At 37.8% G+C, this 10,538-nt stretch overlaps 2 protein-coding genes across 2 annotated transcripts; one reads left to right on the forward strand and one right to left on the reverse strand.

Moving 5' to 3' along the window:
• Positions 1 to 11: 11 nt before the first annotated feature.
• Positions 12 to 1,303, reverse strand: LOC6542653. Its single transcript, XM_001970769.3, has one exon. It carries the CDS (start codon positions 803 to 805, stop codon positions 89 to 91), a length of 717 nt encoding a protein of 238 aa, XP_001970805.1. The 5' UTR covers positions 806 to 1,303; the 3' UTR covers positions 12 to 88.
• A 3,725-nt stretch (positions 1,304 to 5,028) lies between these two features.
• On the forward strand, positions 5,029 to 7,030 carry LOC6542635 (odorant receptor 42a). The gene is made up of 3 exons (XM_001970770.2): positions 5,029 to 5,808; positions 6,493 to 6,850; positions 6,909 to 7,030. Exons 1-3 carry the CDS (start codon positions 5,033 to 5,035, stop codon positions 6,993 to 6,995), a joined length of 1,221 nt encoding a protein of 406 aa, XP_001970806.1. The 5' UTR covers positions 5,029 to 5,032; the 3' UTR covers positions 6,996 to 7,030.
• Positions 7,031 to 10,538: the final 3,508 nt, after the last annotated feature.

Genomic DNA, 10,538 nt, shown 5'->3' on the forward strand with positions numbered 1-10,538 from the left:
TCGAAAAAATGTTAATGTGCCCTTATCAAAGTTTATGAGCCAAAGGAGCCAGAACCAGGAACATATATAGTCTAGATAGGAATGGGGCTTATTCCTTGGCGTCCGAGTCGTCTGCGGCCAGTTCTGAAGTCTCCTCTGCATCGCCAAAGTCGTCGAGGGATTGCACATCCTTGAAGTGTAAAACCATGACGATCATAGCCATGAACAAGAGCACGGATACGGTAATATTATCCCTCGCCACATCCATCTCGATGGTCCACAGGTATTTGCTGAGTTTCGAAGTGCATCCGGTGCAGTTCTGCTGCCCGCAGCAGGAGCCAATGGGCCAGGTGCGGTTGCTCGAGGCTGTCTGGTAGTCCACTACGCCGGTCATTCCGCAACACTCGAACTCGACTTCGACCTTGCCTAGGCTCTTTCCCACCCACATCTGCAGCACCAGCATCTCGACAAAGAACTCGAATCTTCCGCGATACATGAAGCGAGTCACTCCGATGCTAACTGTGTACAGCAATACCACGCAGCCTATGAGCACATAGCCCGCGAACTTCAAGGCGGTCGGATGTTGGGCCATGCAAATCCCAAGAACCGCGTTCAGAATGTAGGCAACCATTGTCAGAGCGCGTACCCAAAAGAGCCAGGGGCGCAAGGCGACCGGGTATAGACGCAGGCCCGGGAACATGACCACCTTCAGGTAGAGGTGGCTGAGCACGTCAAGCAGAAAGATCAGTCCGACCACCACCAAAACCACATTAATCTGCAACACGCAGTCGTGCGACATGCGACACCAGCGAAACGGATTAACCATTCCGTCGGGTTAGGCTCCAGTTGATGAAAGCCGAGCTAGATGAGCAGCACGAATTCCGGTTGTTTTACTTTGAAGTAACGAGACTTCTGCCTACTGTCGCCCTGACGTTTTCCACTTGGCTCCGCTGCTGATTTAAGCCAGTGTGTCCCGCCTCAAGTGCCTAATATAAACATTTATATTGCAAGCTCTTGGGCCTAGCCCTTTGAGTCGTCACTTTACTTTCATCAGGATAATGACCTAAAGCACACGGCATTAAATACGCGCATATGGATGTTGTACAACATTCCTCCTGTAGTGAAAGCACCTCCGCAGAGTCCCGATATAAGCCCCATTGAACAGTTGTGAAATAAATTGAAGCCAAACTTGGGGGAAAGGAAATAGGCAGCAAATGAAATTTAAAGGCGGCCCTATGTTAGGAGTGGGTGGAAATGGACCAATCCCAAAACTTTAGTTTCTTCAATACCTAGACGTCTTAATGAAGTCATAAAAATAAAAGGATATCCTACAAAACATTATTAATAAATAAACAATGTGTTTCGATTTTACGCTTAATGTAGTTTTTATACCCGTTACTCGTGTAGTAAAACGGTATACTAGATTCCCTTCCGACCATAACAAATATGTATATCCTTCATCAGGATTTATAGCCGAGTCGATCTGGCCATGTCAGTCCGTCCGTCTGTATGATTTTTTAAATAAAATGTATATTTTGTAAATTTCTACAGATTTGACAAAAAACTTTTTGCCACGCCCACTGTAGCGCCCACAAACCGCCCAAGACTGTCACGCCCACATTTTTGAAAAATGGTTGGATTTTTTTTTTTTACTTTTTTATTAGTCTTGTAATTTTCTATCGATTTGACGAAAAACTTTTTGCCACGCGCAACACTGCTACACCCAAAATTTTGGGAAAAGTTTGGATATTTTTTCATTTTTTTATTAGTCTTGTAAATTTCTATAGAAAAAACTTTTTGCCACGTCCACAAACCGCCCAAATCTGTCACTCCCACACTTTTGAAAAATGTTGTAATATTTTTCACTTTTTTATACATCTTGTAAATTTCTTTAGATTTGCCAAAATACTTTTTGCTTTGCCCACTCTAACGCCCACCAAACGCACAAAACTCTCAGAGCCACGTTAAAAAAAAAAATTTAATTTTTTTTTTCATTTTATTATTTTTTCCCCAAATTCTACAGATATTCCAGAAAATTTTTGAAATTTCTCGTTTGCACTTCCACTATCTGGGTAACGGGTATCTGATAGTCGAGGATCGACTATAGCATTTTATCTGGATTTGAGATCTAAAGACTTCTTTTTTAAATCCTGGATCGAGAAGTGTGTAACCTTTGTCCAGTTTTTCAGTGGAGTTCAGCAACAAGCTGTTTGTCAGCTTAAAGATATTTGCTTAGTTATTTCGTCAAAAGAGGTAACCACTGTAGGAGGCGATAAAAACGTCAGTTTACTTCACTTTCCACAAACGAAGTTTTCTTTATTTTCTCATTCCGTTCCATTCTTAGCCTACTACTTATGTCTATTGGTGTGTCGGATGCTGATCGTGTAGTATGCACATATAGCGATGTTCCACTGTAATAACAACAAACGCATTGTAGCACTCTGTTGCAAGGTGTATATAAAAAATTCAGCCCAAGTGCACGCGTAACAGGGCTACGATGGCAGCGCTGCTCTCGAATTAGGCTAAGAAACCTGGAAGAAACCTTGGAGAACTCCAAGCAATTGACAAATTTACTTTAAACGGAGCGGGACCTTCCCTGCTCCAGAAATAAAGAAACCAAATTAACCAACAGACTAAATGAGGCCTTTCTTCGCATATAATACACACGAAGTAGTCTCCGTAAGCACGATCTTAATACGAGAGTAAGCGGCATGCGTACTTTGGGCTTAAAACGAAGTGTGTATATCTAGTCGGCACTAGTCGGCATAAGTATTTGGACAAAATTGTCAGCTTCTTTTGAAAATGGGTTAACTAATGTTGCGAAGATGATAAGCAAAGCAAAGAATGAATATTTAGCACACAGAATGCCAATTTTTATACGGCTTACCCATTGCATTCTCTTTCTACTTAGAAGAATGCACGCAGACAATCAATTTGTGTTTGGCATAAGTATTTTCACATTCTCATTTAGTAAATGGTATCCTGCTTTTGAGCACGTGTAAATAAACAATTCCTTAAATTTCACTTTTTTCGATATTAAACGTTATTAAAAAACAAAAAATTAATTGATGTCCATGGGTAAAAAGTCTGAGTTAAGTTTGTTTATTAGATCATCAATGGAAGCACAGTTTAACGCTGGGTTTAAAGTAAAAAACATTGCGAAAGAGCTTTTACACATTATGTCGCCTCATACTGTATATTATCAAATTAAAAAGTTTAAAACACACATAATGACTTAAAAAACTTATAAAGAACTGGTCCTAAGCGCAAAACAACATTCGACAAAGATAAAATCCTTATACGGGAATTTAAAAAAAATCCTCTTGCGAAACCCCAAGCCGTTGCAACGCAGTGGAATCTTAACGCCTTCCGAAAAGTGATTGTGATCGTAAGGATCGAGCGCACAGTCCGACGTTTAAAGGACATGAAGACGTATGTATATTGCTAAGAATGTGCCGTAAATTTCAAAAATTAACAAGCTTAAAAGGTTGAAATTTGCAAAAGAACATCTGGACAAGCTAAAGTCGTTCTGGAGAAGTGTTTTATGGACAGATGAAAGCTCTCTCCAGTATAACTCGTCGAAGCATAAAATTTTTGTAAGATAGCCAACTCAGAAAAGGCAAAAAAGCAGCCCGTTTGTTAGAAAGTGAGCCATGGTGGTAAACTGGCCACCTCAAAGTCCAGATTTAAATATTTTTGAGAACATCTGGTCTGGTTTAAAACGCAAAAGAACAGTTTCGATACACAAAACTCGACAGGAGACGATTTCTGAGATCATTTTCCTTTGGAAAGATATAACTCCAAAGATTCTCCATAATTTGGTGGATTCAGTAAAGGACCGACTCCAAAAAGTTATTAATACCAAAGGAGGATATATATTTCATTAATTCTTTCAAAACTCCCAAGCTCCAGCTTCATTTAAACTTATTTTTTGTTATTAAAGGCTTGTCAAAATACTTATGCCAATACAAAAATTCATCATATTTCATTAAATTGCTTATATCTTTTTAGGTTTCAAAAATGAAATATTCGTTTGTTAATTTTTATGTTTCTTTTGACTTTTGACAAATGTTATTTTTTTCACTTTTTTATACATATATCTTGTAAATTTCTTTAGATTTGCCAAAAAACATTTTGCCACGCCCACTCTAACGCCCACAAACCGACCAAAACTCTTACGCCCACACTTTACAACATTTTTTTAGTTTTTTTTCATTTTATTAATATTTTTTTCCACTTTTTACCGATATTTCAGAAAATTTTGAAATTTCCCTTTTGGACTTCCACTAGCTGTGTAACGGGTATCTGATAGTCGGGGAACTCGACTATAGCATTCTATCATGTTTTTTTTCTGTCAAATTTCTATTGGTATAAAAAAAACATTTTGGTCACGCCCACAAAACGACAAAAAGTTTCCACATCTTTTCCTTTGAAATTTTCTTAAATGTGTTATTTGTTCTGCCAATTAATATCAATATGAAAAATTTAAACTTCTCGTTCGCACTCCCACTAGCTGAGTAATGGGTATCTGATATTCAAGGTATTTGACTATGTCTTCTTAGTATAAATAAATAAATTTAAATATTATTATTTTCTCTATAATTTTTGTAGCTATCGTAGCTGTGTCCATGAGTTTGCTACCGATGATGTAAACACTACACAATTGCAAACGAAATCCTTTTCTTTGTGAACGGTTGCAGGCTGTTAGTTTTTTCGTCGTGGTAGGGGAATCATCACTTATTAATGGAATAGTGTAAACTTTTACACCTATGTGAAGCGTTATCCAATGCTTTTTCAATTTTTAGGTCATTTGAATTGTATCAACCCTCTGCAATTACTGATAGAGAGAAGGGTATTTCAATCCATACACTGCAGACTTTAGTAAACTTTGTAACCCCTAGGGTAATTGATTTCCACAAACGAGTTTTCAAGTGTCGCCCATGAATTATCTAATTGGCGATTGATGGACTTATAATCACGACATTGGCGGCCCTATAAAAGGACATTGCAGAGGGCGCTTTAGTTCAATAATTGAAGTTCGAGTGCATTCACTATGTATCTGCGGAAGTTGTTTCCGGCCTTGTTCACCCAACCGGAGGATTCCCCAGTTCGCTCCCGAGACGGAACTCTATACTTACTGCGCTGCGTCTTTTTAATGGGCGTCCGCAAGCCACCAGCCAAGTTTTTCGTGGCCTACGTACTGTGGTCCTTCGCACTGAACTTTTTCTCCACGTTTTATCAGCCCATTGGCTTCCTCACAGGCTATATCAGCCATTTGTCGGAGTTCTCCCCGGGAGAGTTTCTAACGTCGCTGCAGGTGGCCTTTAATGCTTGGTCCTGCTCTACAAAAGTGCTGATAGTGTGGGTACTAGTTAAGCGCTTTGACGAGGCTAATGCCATTCTCGACGAGATGGATAGGCGTATCACAGAACCCGAAGAGCGTCTTCAGATTCATCGCGCTGTTTCCCTCAGTAACCGTATATTCTTTTTTTTCATGGCGGTCTACATGATTTATGCCACTAATACGTTTCTGTCGGCGATCTTTATTGGAAGGCCACCGTACCAAAATTACTACCCTTTTCTGGACTGGCGATCTAGCACTCTGCATCTGGCTCTGCAGGCCGGCCTGGAATACTTCGCCATGGCTGGCGCCTGCTTCCAGGACGTATGCGTTGATTGCTACCCAGTCAACTTCGTCCTAGTCCTGCGTGCCCACATGCCGATCTTCGAGAAGCGCCTTCGACGTTTGGGAACGTCTCCTGCTGAAAGCCAGCAGCAAAGATATGAACGACTGGTTGAGTGCATACAAGATCACAAAGTTATTCTGCGGTAAGGGACTGGCAACTGTTATTTCATGCAAAGGGAAATTATACATACTTCTAAACAGAATATAAATAAGAATTGGGGTCAATCTAACCTAAGCAGAAAAGGGAGCTAGCATCTAGTATCTGTACATTTAAATAACAGAGACTATCCCCGACTATCATATACCCGTTACTCAGGTAGTGGAAGTGCGATCGAGAAAATTCCATTTCTGGAATATCGGTAGAAATAAGGGGAAAACATTTAAATAAGCAATGATTAAAACAATATTTTTTAATTTTTTTACATATTTTGTAATCTACAGATTTGCCAACATGTTTTTGCCACGCCCACAAAATGCTCAAAACTGTCACACCCATACAAAAAAAAAATTTTGTGATATTTTTACATTTTTAAATATATCTTGTTTAGGTTTTTAGGTAATGTTGAAAAATCTCTCGCGCACTTCCACTACCTGAGTAACGGGTATCTGATAGTCGGGGAACTCGACTATAGCATTCTTGTTTAAAATGTAGGCGTGTAGACAGTTTTGGGTGCCACCCTTTCACTCGACAAGTTAAAAATACTTTTTTATACCAAAATAATCAATAATTCAATAATGTAATTGTTTCTTTTAAGCAAATATCATCAATACGATATTTAGAAAATATATCTGACATCCTTTTAATACCTTGGCTCCTTCTTTTACAGATTTGTTGACTGCCTGCGTCCTGTTATCTCTGGTACCATCTTCGTGCAGTTCCTGGTGGTGGGGTTGGTGCTGGGCTTCACCCTAATCAACATTGTCCTGTTCGCCAACATGGGATCAGCCATCGCAGCGCTCTCATTCATGGCCGCCGTTCTTCTAGAGACGACGCCCTTCTGTATACTGTGTAACTATCTCACGGAAGACTGCAATAAGCTGGGGGATGCCCTGTTTCAGTCAAACTGGATTGATGGGGAAAAACGTTACAAAAATGCACTCATGTACTTTCTGCAGAAACTGCAGCAGCCGATAACTTTCATGGCTATGGACGTATTTCCCATATCTGTAGGAACTAACATTAGTGTAAGCAGATGTGAACTTTATGGTGGAATTTATAACTGTTTAATTGGTTTCCTTGCAGGTCACCAAATTTTCGTTCTCTGTCTTTACTCTTGTAAAACAAATGAACATAGCTGAGAAACTTGCAAAATCTGAAATGGAAGAGTGATATAAAAGTTTATTCGAATTTAAAATAAAATAAAATGGTATATTCAAGTTCCCCGACTATCAGAAACCCGTTACTCAGCTAGTGGAAGAGCAAACGAGAAGATTCAAATTTTTCTGCAATATCGGTAGAAATTTGGGAGAACATAATTAAATGAAAAAAAAAAAATCAAAAATTTTTTAAAAGGTTTGGCGTCAGAGTTTGTGGGCGTTAGAGTGTGCGTGGAAAAAAGATTTTTGGCAAATCTATAGAAATTTACAAGATATATTCAAAAAATATCAAATTCTTTAAATGTTTTGACAGTTTTTTGCGGTTTGTGGGCGTGGCAACAATTGGAAACAAACTTGCGCTCAACATTCTCAACATTCTAGTTTTTGTAGTTCCTGAGATCGAGGCGTTCATGCTGACAGACAGAATCAAGAATATATAATATTTATATACTTGGTGGGAAAAGTTTCTTATTATCTTATACTCTTTGAGTAATCGGTATAAATATGTATATACAAAAATATACGACGCCTTTTATTATGAGCAACTTAGTAATCCCTGATCACGGTCAACAGCAGACGATTGGAAAAATCCCATTTTAATACTTAGATATTCGTAACGAAATGTAGAGGTTAGAAATGATTTTTCCAAAATAAATTAATTTTGTATTTTTCGCTGTGCACTTTTAAAAAGGGAAGGTGAATGAATGGGCAAGGAAAAATTGTTATTTGTTTCAGAAATTTTTAAACGCTGTGAGTTTTTAAAAGGGCTATTGGAAGTATGGAATACTCGCTTATGCGATAATTCAGAGTTGGACTTACTTAGCGAAGAGTGTTACGAAAAACTTAATCAGAACGAATATATAATATCAGATAACTTAAAGCTGGGTTTACTGAGTGGAGAGTATTACGAAAAGCTTAATGATAACCGATAAGTATACTTTTAGGGTTAGGTATTACTTGATACAATTTAGTTCAAGCGCACTACATGCTGCCGATATCAGCAGCATTTGACAGTTTGCTGCGAGCGACAACTGATCAGCTGTGGAGACCTCTTGTCCACTTGCCGGAGGCTTCCCCTTAGGCAGCCTACCACCACCAGCTCCTTATTTGCTATTAAACTGCGAATCTAGATCATCAAGTCGACGAAAAGTATCTCTAGCCATGACAAAACTGCTAGTCCCTCCCAGCCGTTTAGTTTGGCGCATCTCGTTCGCAGCCCCAAGGCTAGCATCACAACAATATTTTAGATTTGGCGATTAGCGACCTCACTTCTTCGGTCGCTAAATCCAGCGCGCTTAGTCTGCACCATTTTATCACGCAGCCAAGTCATTTTTGGGTGCTCAGGCTTTATTACCTTGGTTGCTTGCTTTGGAAGCAGACAACATTAATGTTCATAATTTTATCAATTCGAACCACTGAGGAGTAAACACGAAAACCAAAAATAATTAATACATCTATTTAAAATGCCTAGCCAATTTCTATCGATCCGACAAAAATACCCACGCCCACTTTTACGCCCAAAAACCGCCAAAAACTTTCACAACCACACTTCTGAAAAATATTTAGATTTGATTTCATTTTATTATTTGTTTTTCCTAGTTCTATTAGTAGTGTGCGTGACCAAAATGTTTTTGGCATATTGATAGAAACTTTCAAGACAAATAATAAAATCAACAATGCTGTAGTCTAGTTCCCCGACTATCAGATGCCCACTCAGCTAGGGGAAGTGCGAACGAGAAATTGCAACATTTTCTGGAACATCGGTAAGAACTGGAAAAAAAAATAATAAAAGAAAAACAAATCAAACATTTTTTCAACGTGTGGGCGTACTAGTTTTGGGCGGATTGCGGGCGTGGCAACATTGCTGAATCTCAACTTCCTAGCTTTTTGCGTTCATACGGCCAGACAGAAGGACTTGGCCATATCGACATGGCTATTAATCCTGATTAAGTATGTATATTTTTATATGGTCGGAAACGCTTTCTTCTGCCTATTACATATTTTTCAAGCATCCAAGTATACCCTTTTACTCTACTAGTAACGGCTGATATCAATGTATTTGCTGTGTGTAGACAGTTTTGTACGATCAGTTGGCAAATTCGGGTGTTTTATTATACCCCTTACTCGTAGAGTAAAAGGGTATACTAGATCCGTTGATTCGTATGGAACAGGCAGAAGGAAGCGTTTGCGACCATATACATATATATAATTATACATAATTAATACAAGTAATTTCCGTATGTACAAAAATATATAATTTTATTTTACCGAAATATTACAATTACAATTAGGTCTCAAACTGTACTCAACTTATTGATCTAGATTAATTGACGTTCAAGCCTCGGTTTCGAGCTTTTCAAATGTGGAGAATGGATTTTAGGATTTCGAGACAGCTTTGGAGTTAGTTCTCTTGGATTTAAGTGTCTTCGCTCTTGGATACAAGTGCTCTTAGATTCTTACGATTTTGTTTATTTGAAATTTAAAACTTTTGTTTTCGAGTTTGCGAATCCGAACTTTGAACGTGGCCACGTGACCATTATGGGTTTAGACAAGGAATGTTTCGTCTAACAGTGGGTGATTTGTCTCAGTTACATCCTGTATTCATATGACAGTCTGGTTTTTATCTGGTATTGATTGGGTACATAATGGGTAGTGTGGGGTGTGTTGGTTATACTGTGTATATGCTCAGTAGGCATATTCTTAAGTCTAAGGGACTTAAGTGGCCTGTCCTCAGGTCACTAAATTTGGATATAACATAATATTATTTTCTGATTGAATAACAGTGTTTTCAGTTCGAATATTCTAGTTATTTTCAGGGTGCGGATGGTCTTCTTTTTGTTTACAGTATTTTACAATGATTAGCTTAGGTATATTTCTAAACTTATATCCTAGGTACAATAAGTTATTATAGGTTAATAAATGTAAATGGAAATGTTTTGGTACATAGAATTTTTAATATATTGTAATAATTATTTTACGTGGGAATTTATTATTTCGCTAGTTTGCAAAAACGCCATAGTCTCTAGTTTTGTAACGTTATTGGTTATATAAATTGTATGAGTAAAATCTGCCAAATTATTCGAAATTATAAGTTCATTGTACAATTTTTAATTTTTTTAATATTATTTCCCAATATTATGATTTGTTTATTAATACAATTTCGATTTATTGTTGTCTTTGGTAAATTCCAAGTGATCAAAATATTTGGTTCAATGTGATTAATTTGGAAGTTCTTATGAGTTTCTGTATCTTTGTGATATACCTGATTATTGAATACATAAAACTTATCGAATACTTGCTCGGTTAGAATTTATTTAATTTCATCTGGGTAGGGGACTTTTTGGAGTAATGGAACTTTAGCGATTTTGCTAGGGGCATGGGAAATAATCAAAATTTCATTCATGTCTGTTCTGAGCCATGTTGATGTTTTAATTTTCAAAATTTTTTCGGATTTTTTTTGTTTTAAGTAATCATGTTTTAGTAGTTTTGGGTTAAAAATACCCAGTCTTGTTAATTGCATTCCTTATTCAATGTCTTCTATGTTCTCCGTGAATTG

This window comes from Drosophila erecta, unplaced genomic scaffold (genome assembly GCF_003286155.1).
Source record: "Drosophila erecta strain 14021-0224.00,06,07 unplaced genomic scaffold, DereRS2 tig00000055-arrow-pilon, whole genome shotgun sequence".
Lineage (NCBI taxonomy): Eukaryota > Metazoa > Arthropoda > Insecta > Diptera > Drosophilidae > Drosophila > Drosophila erecta.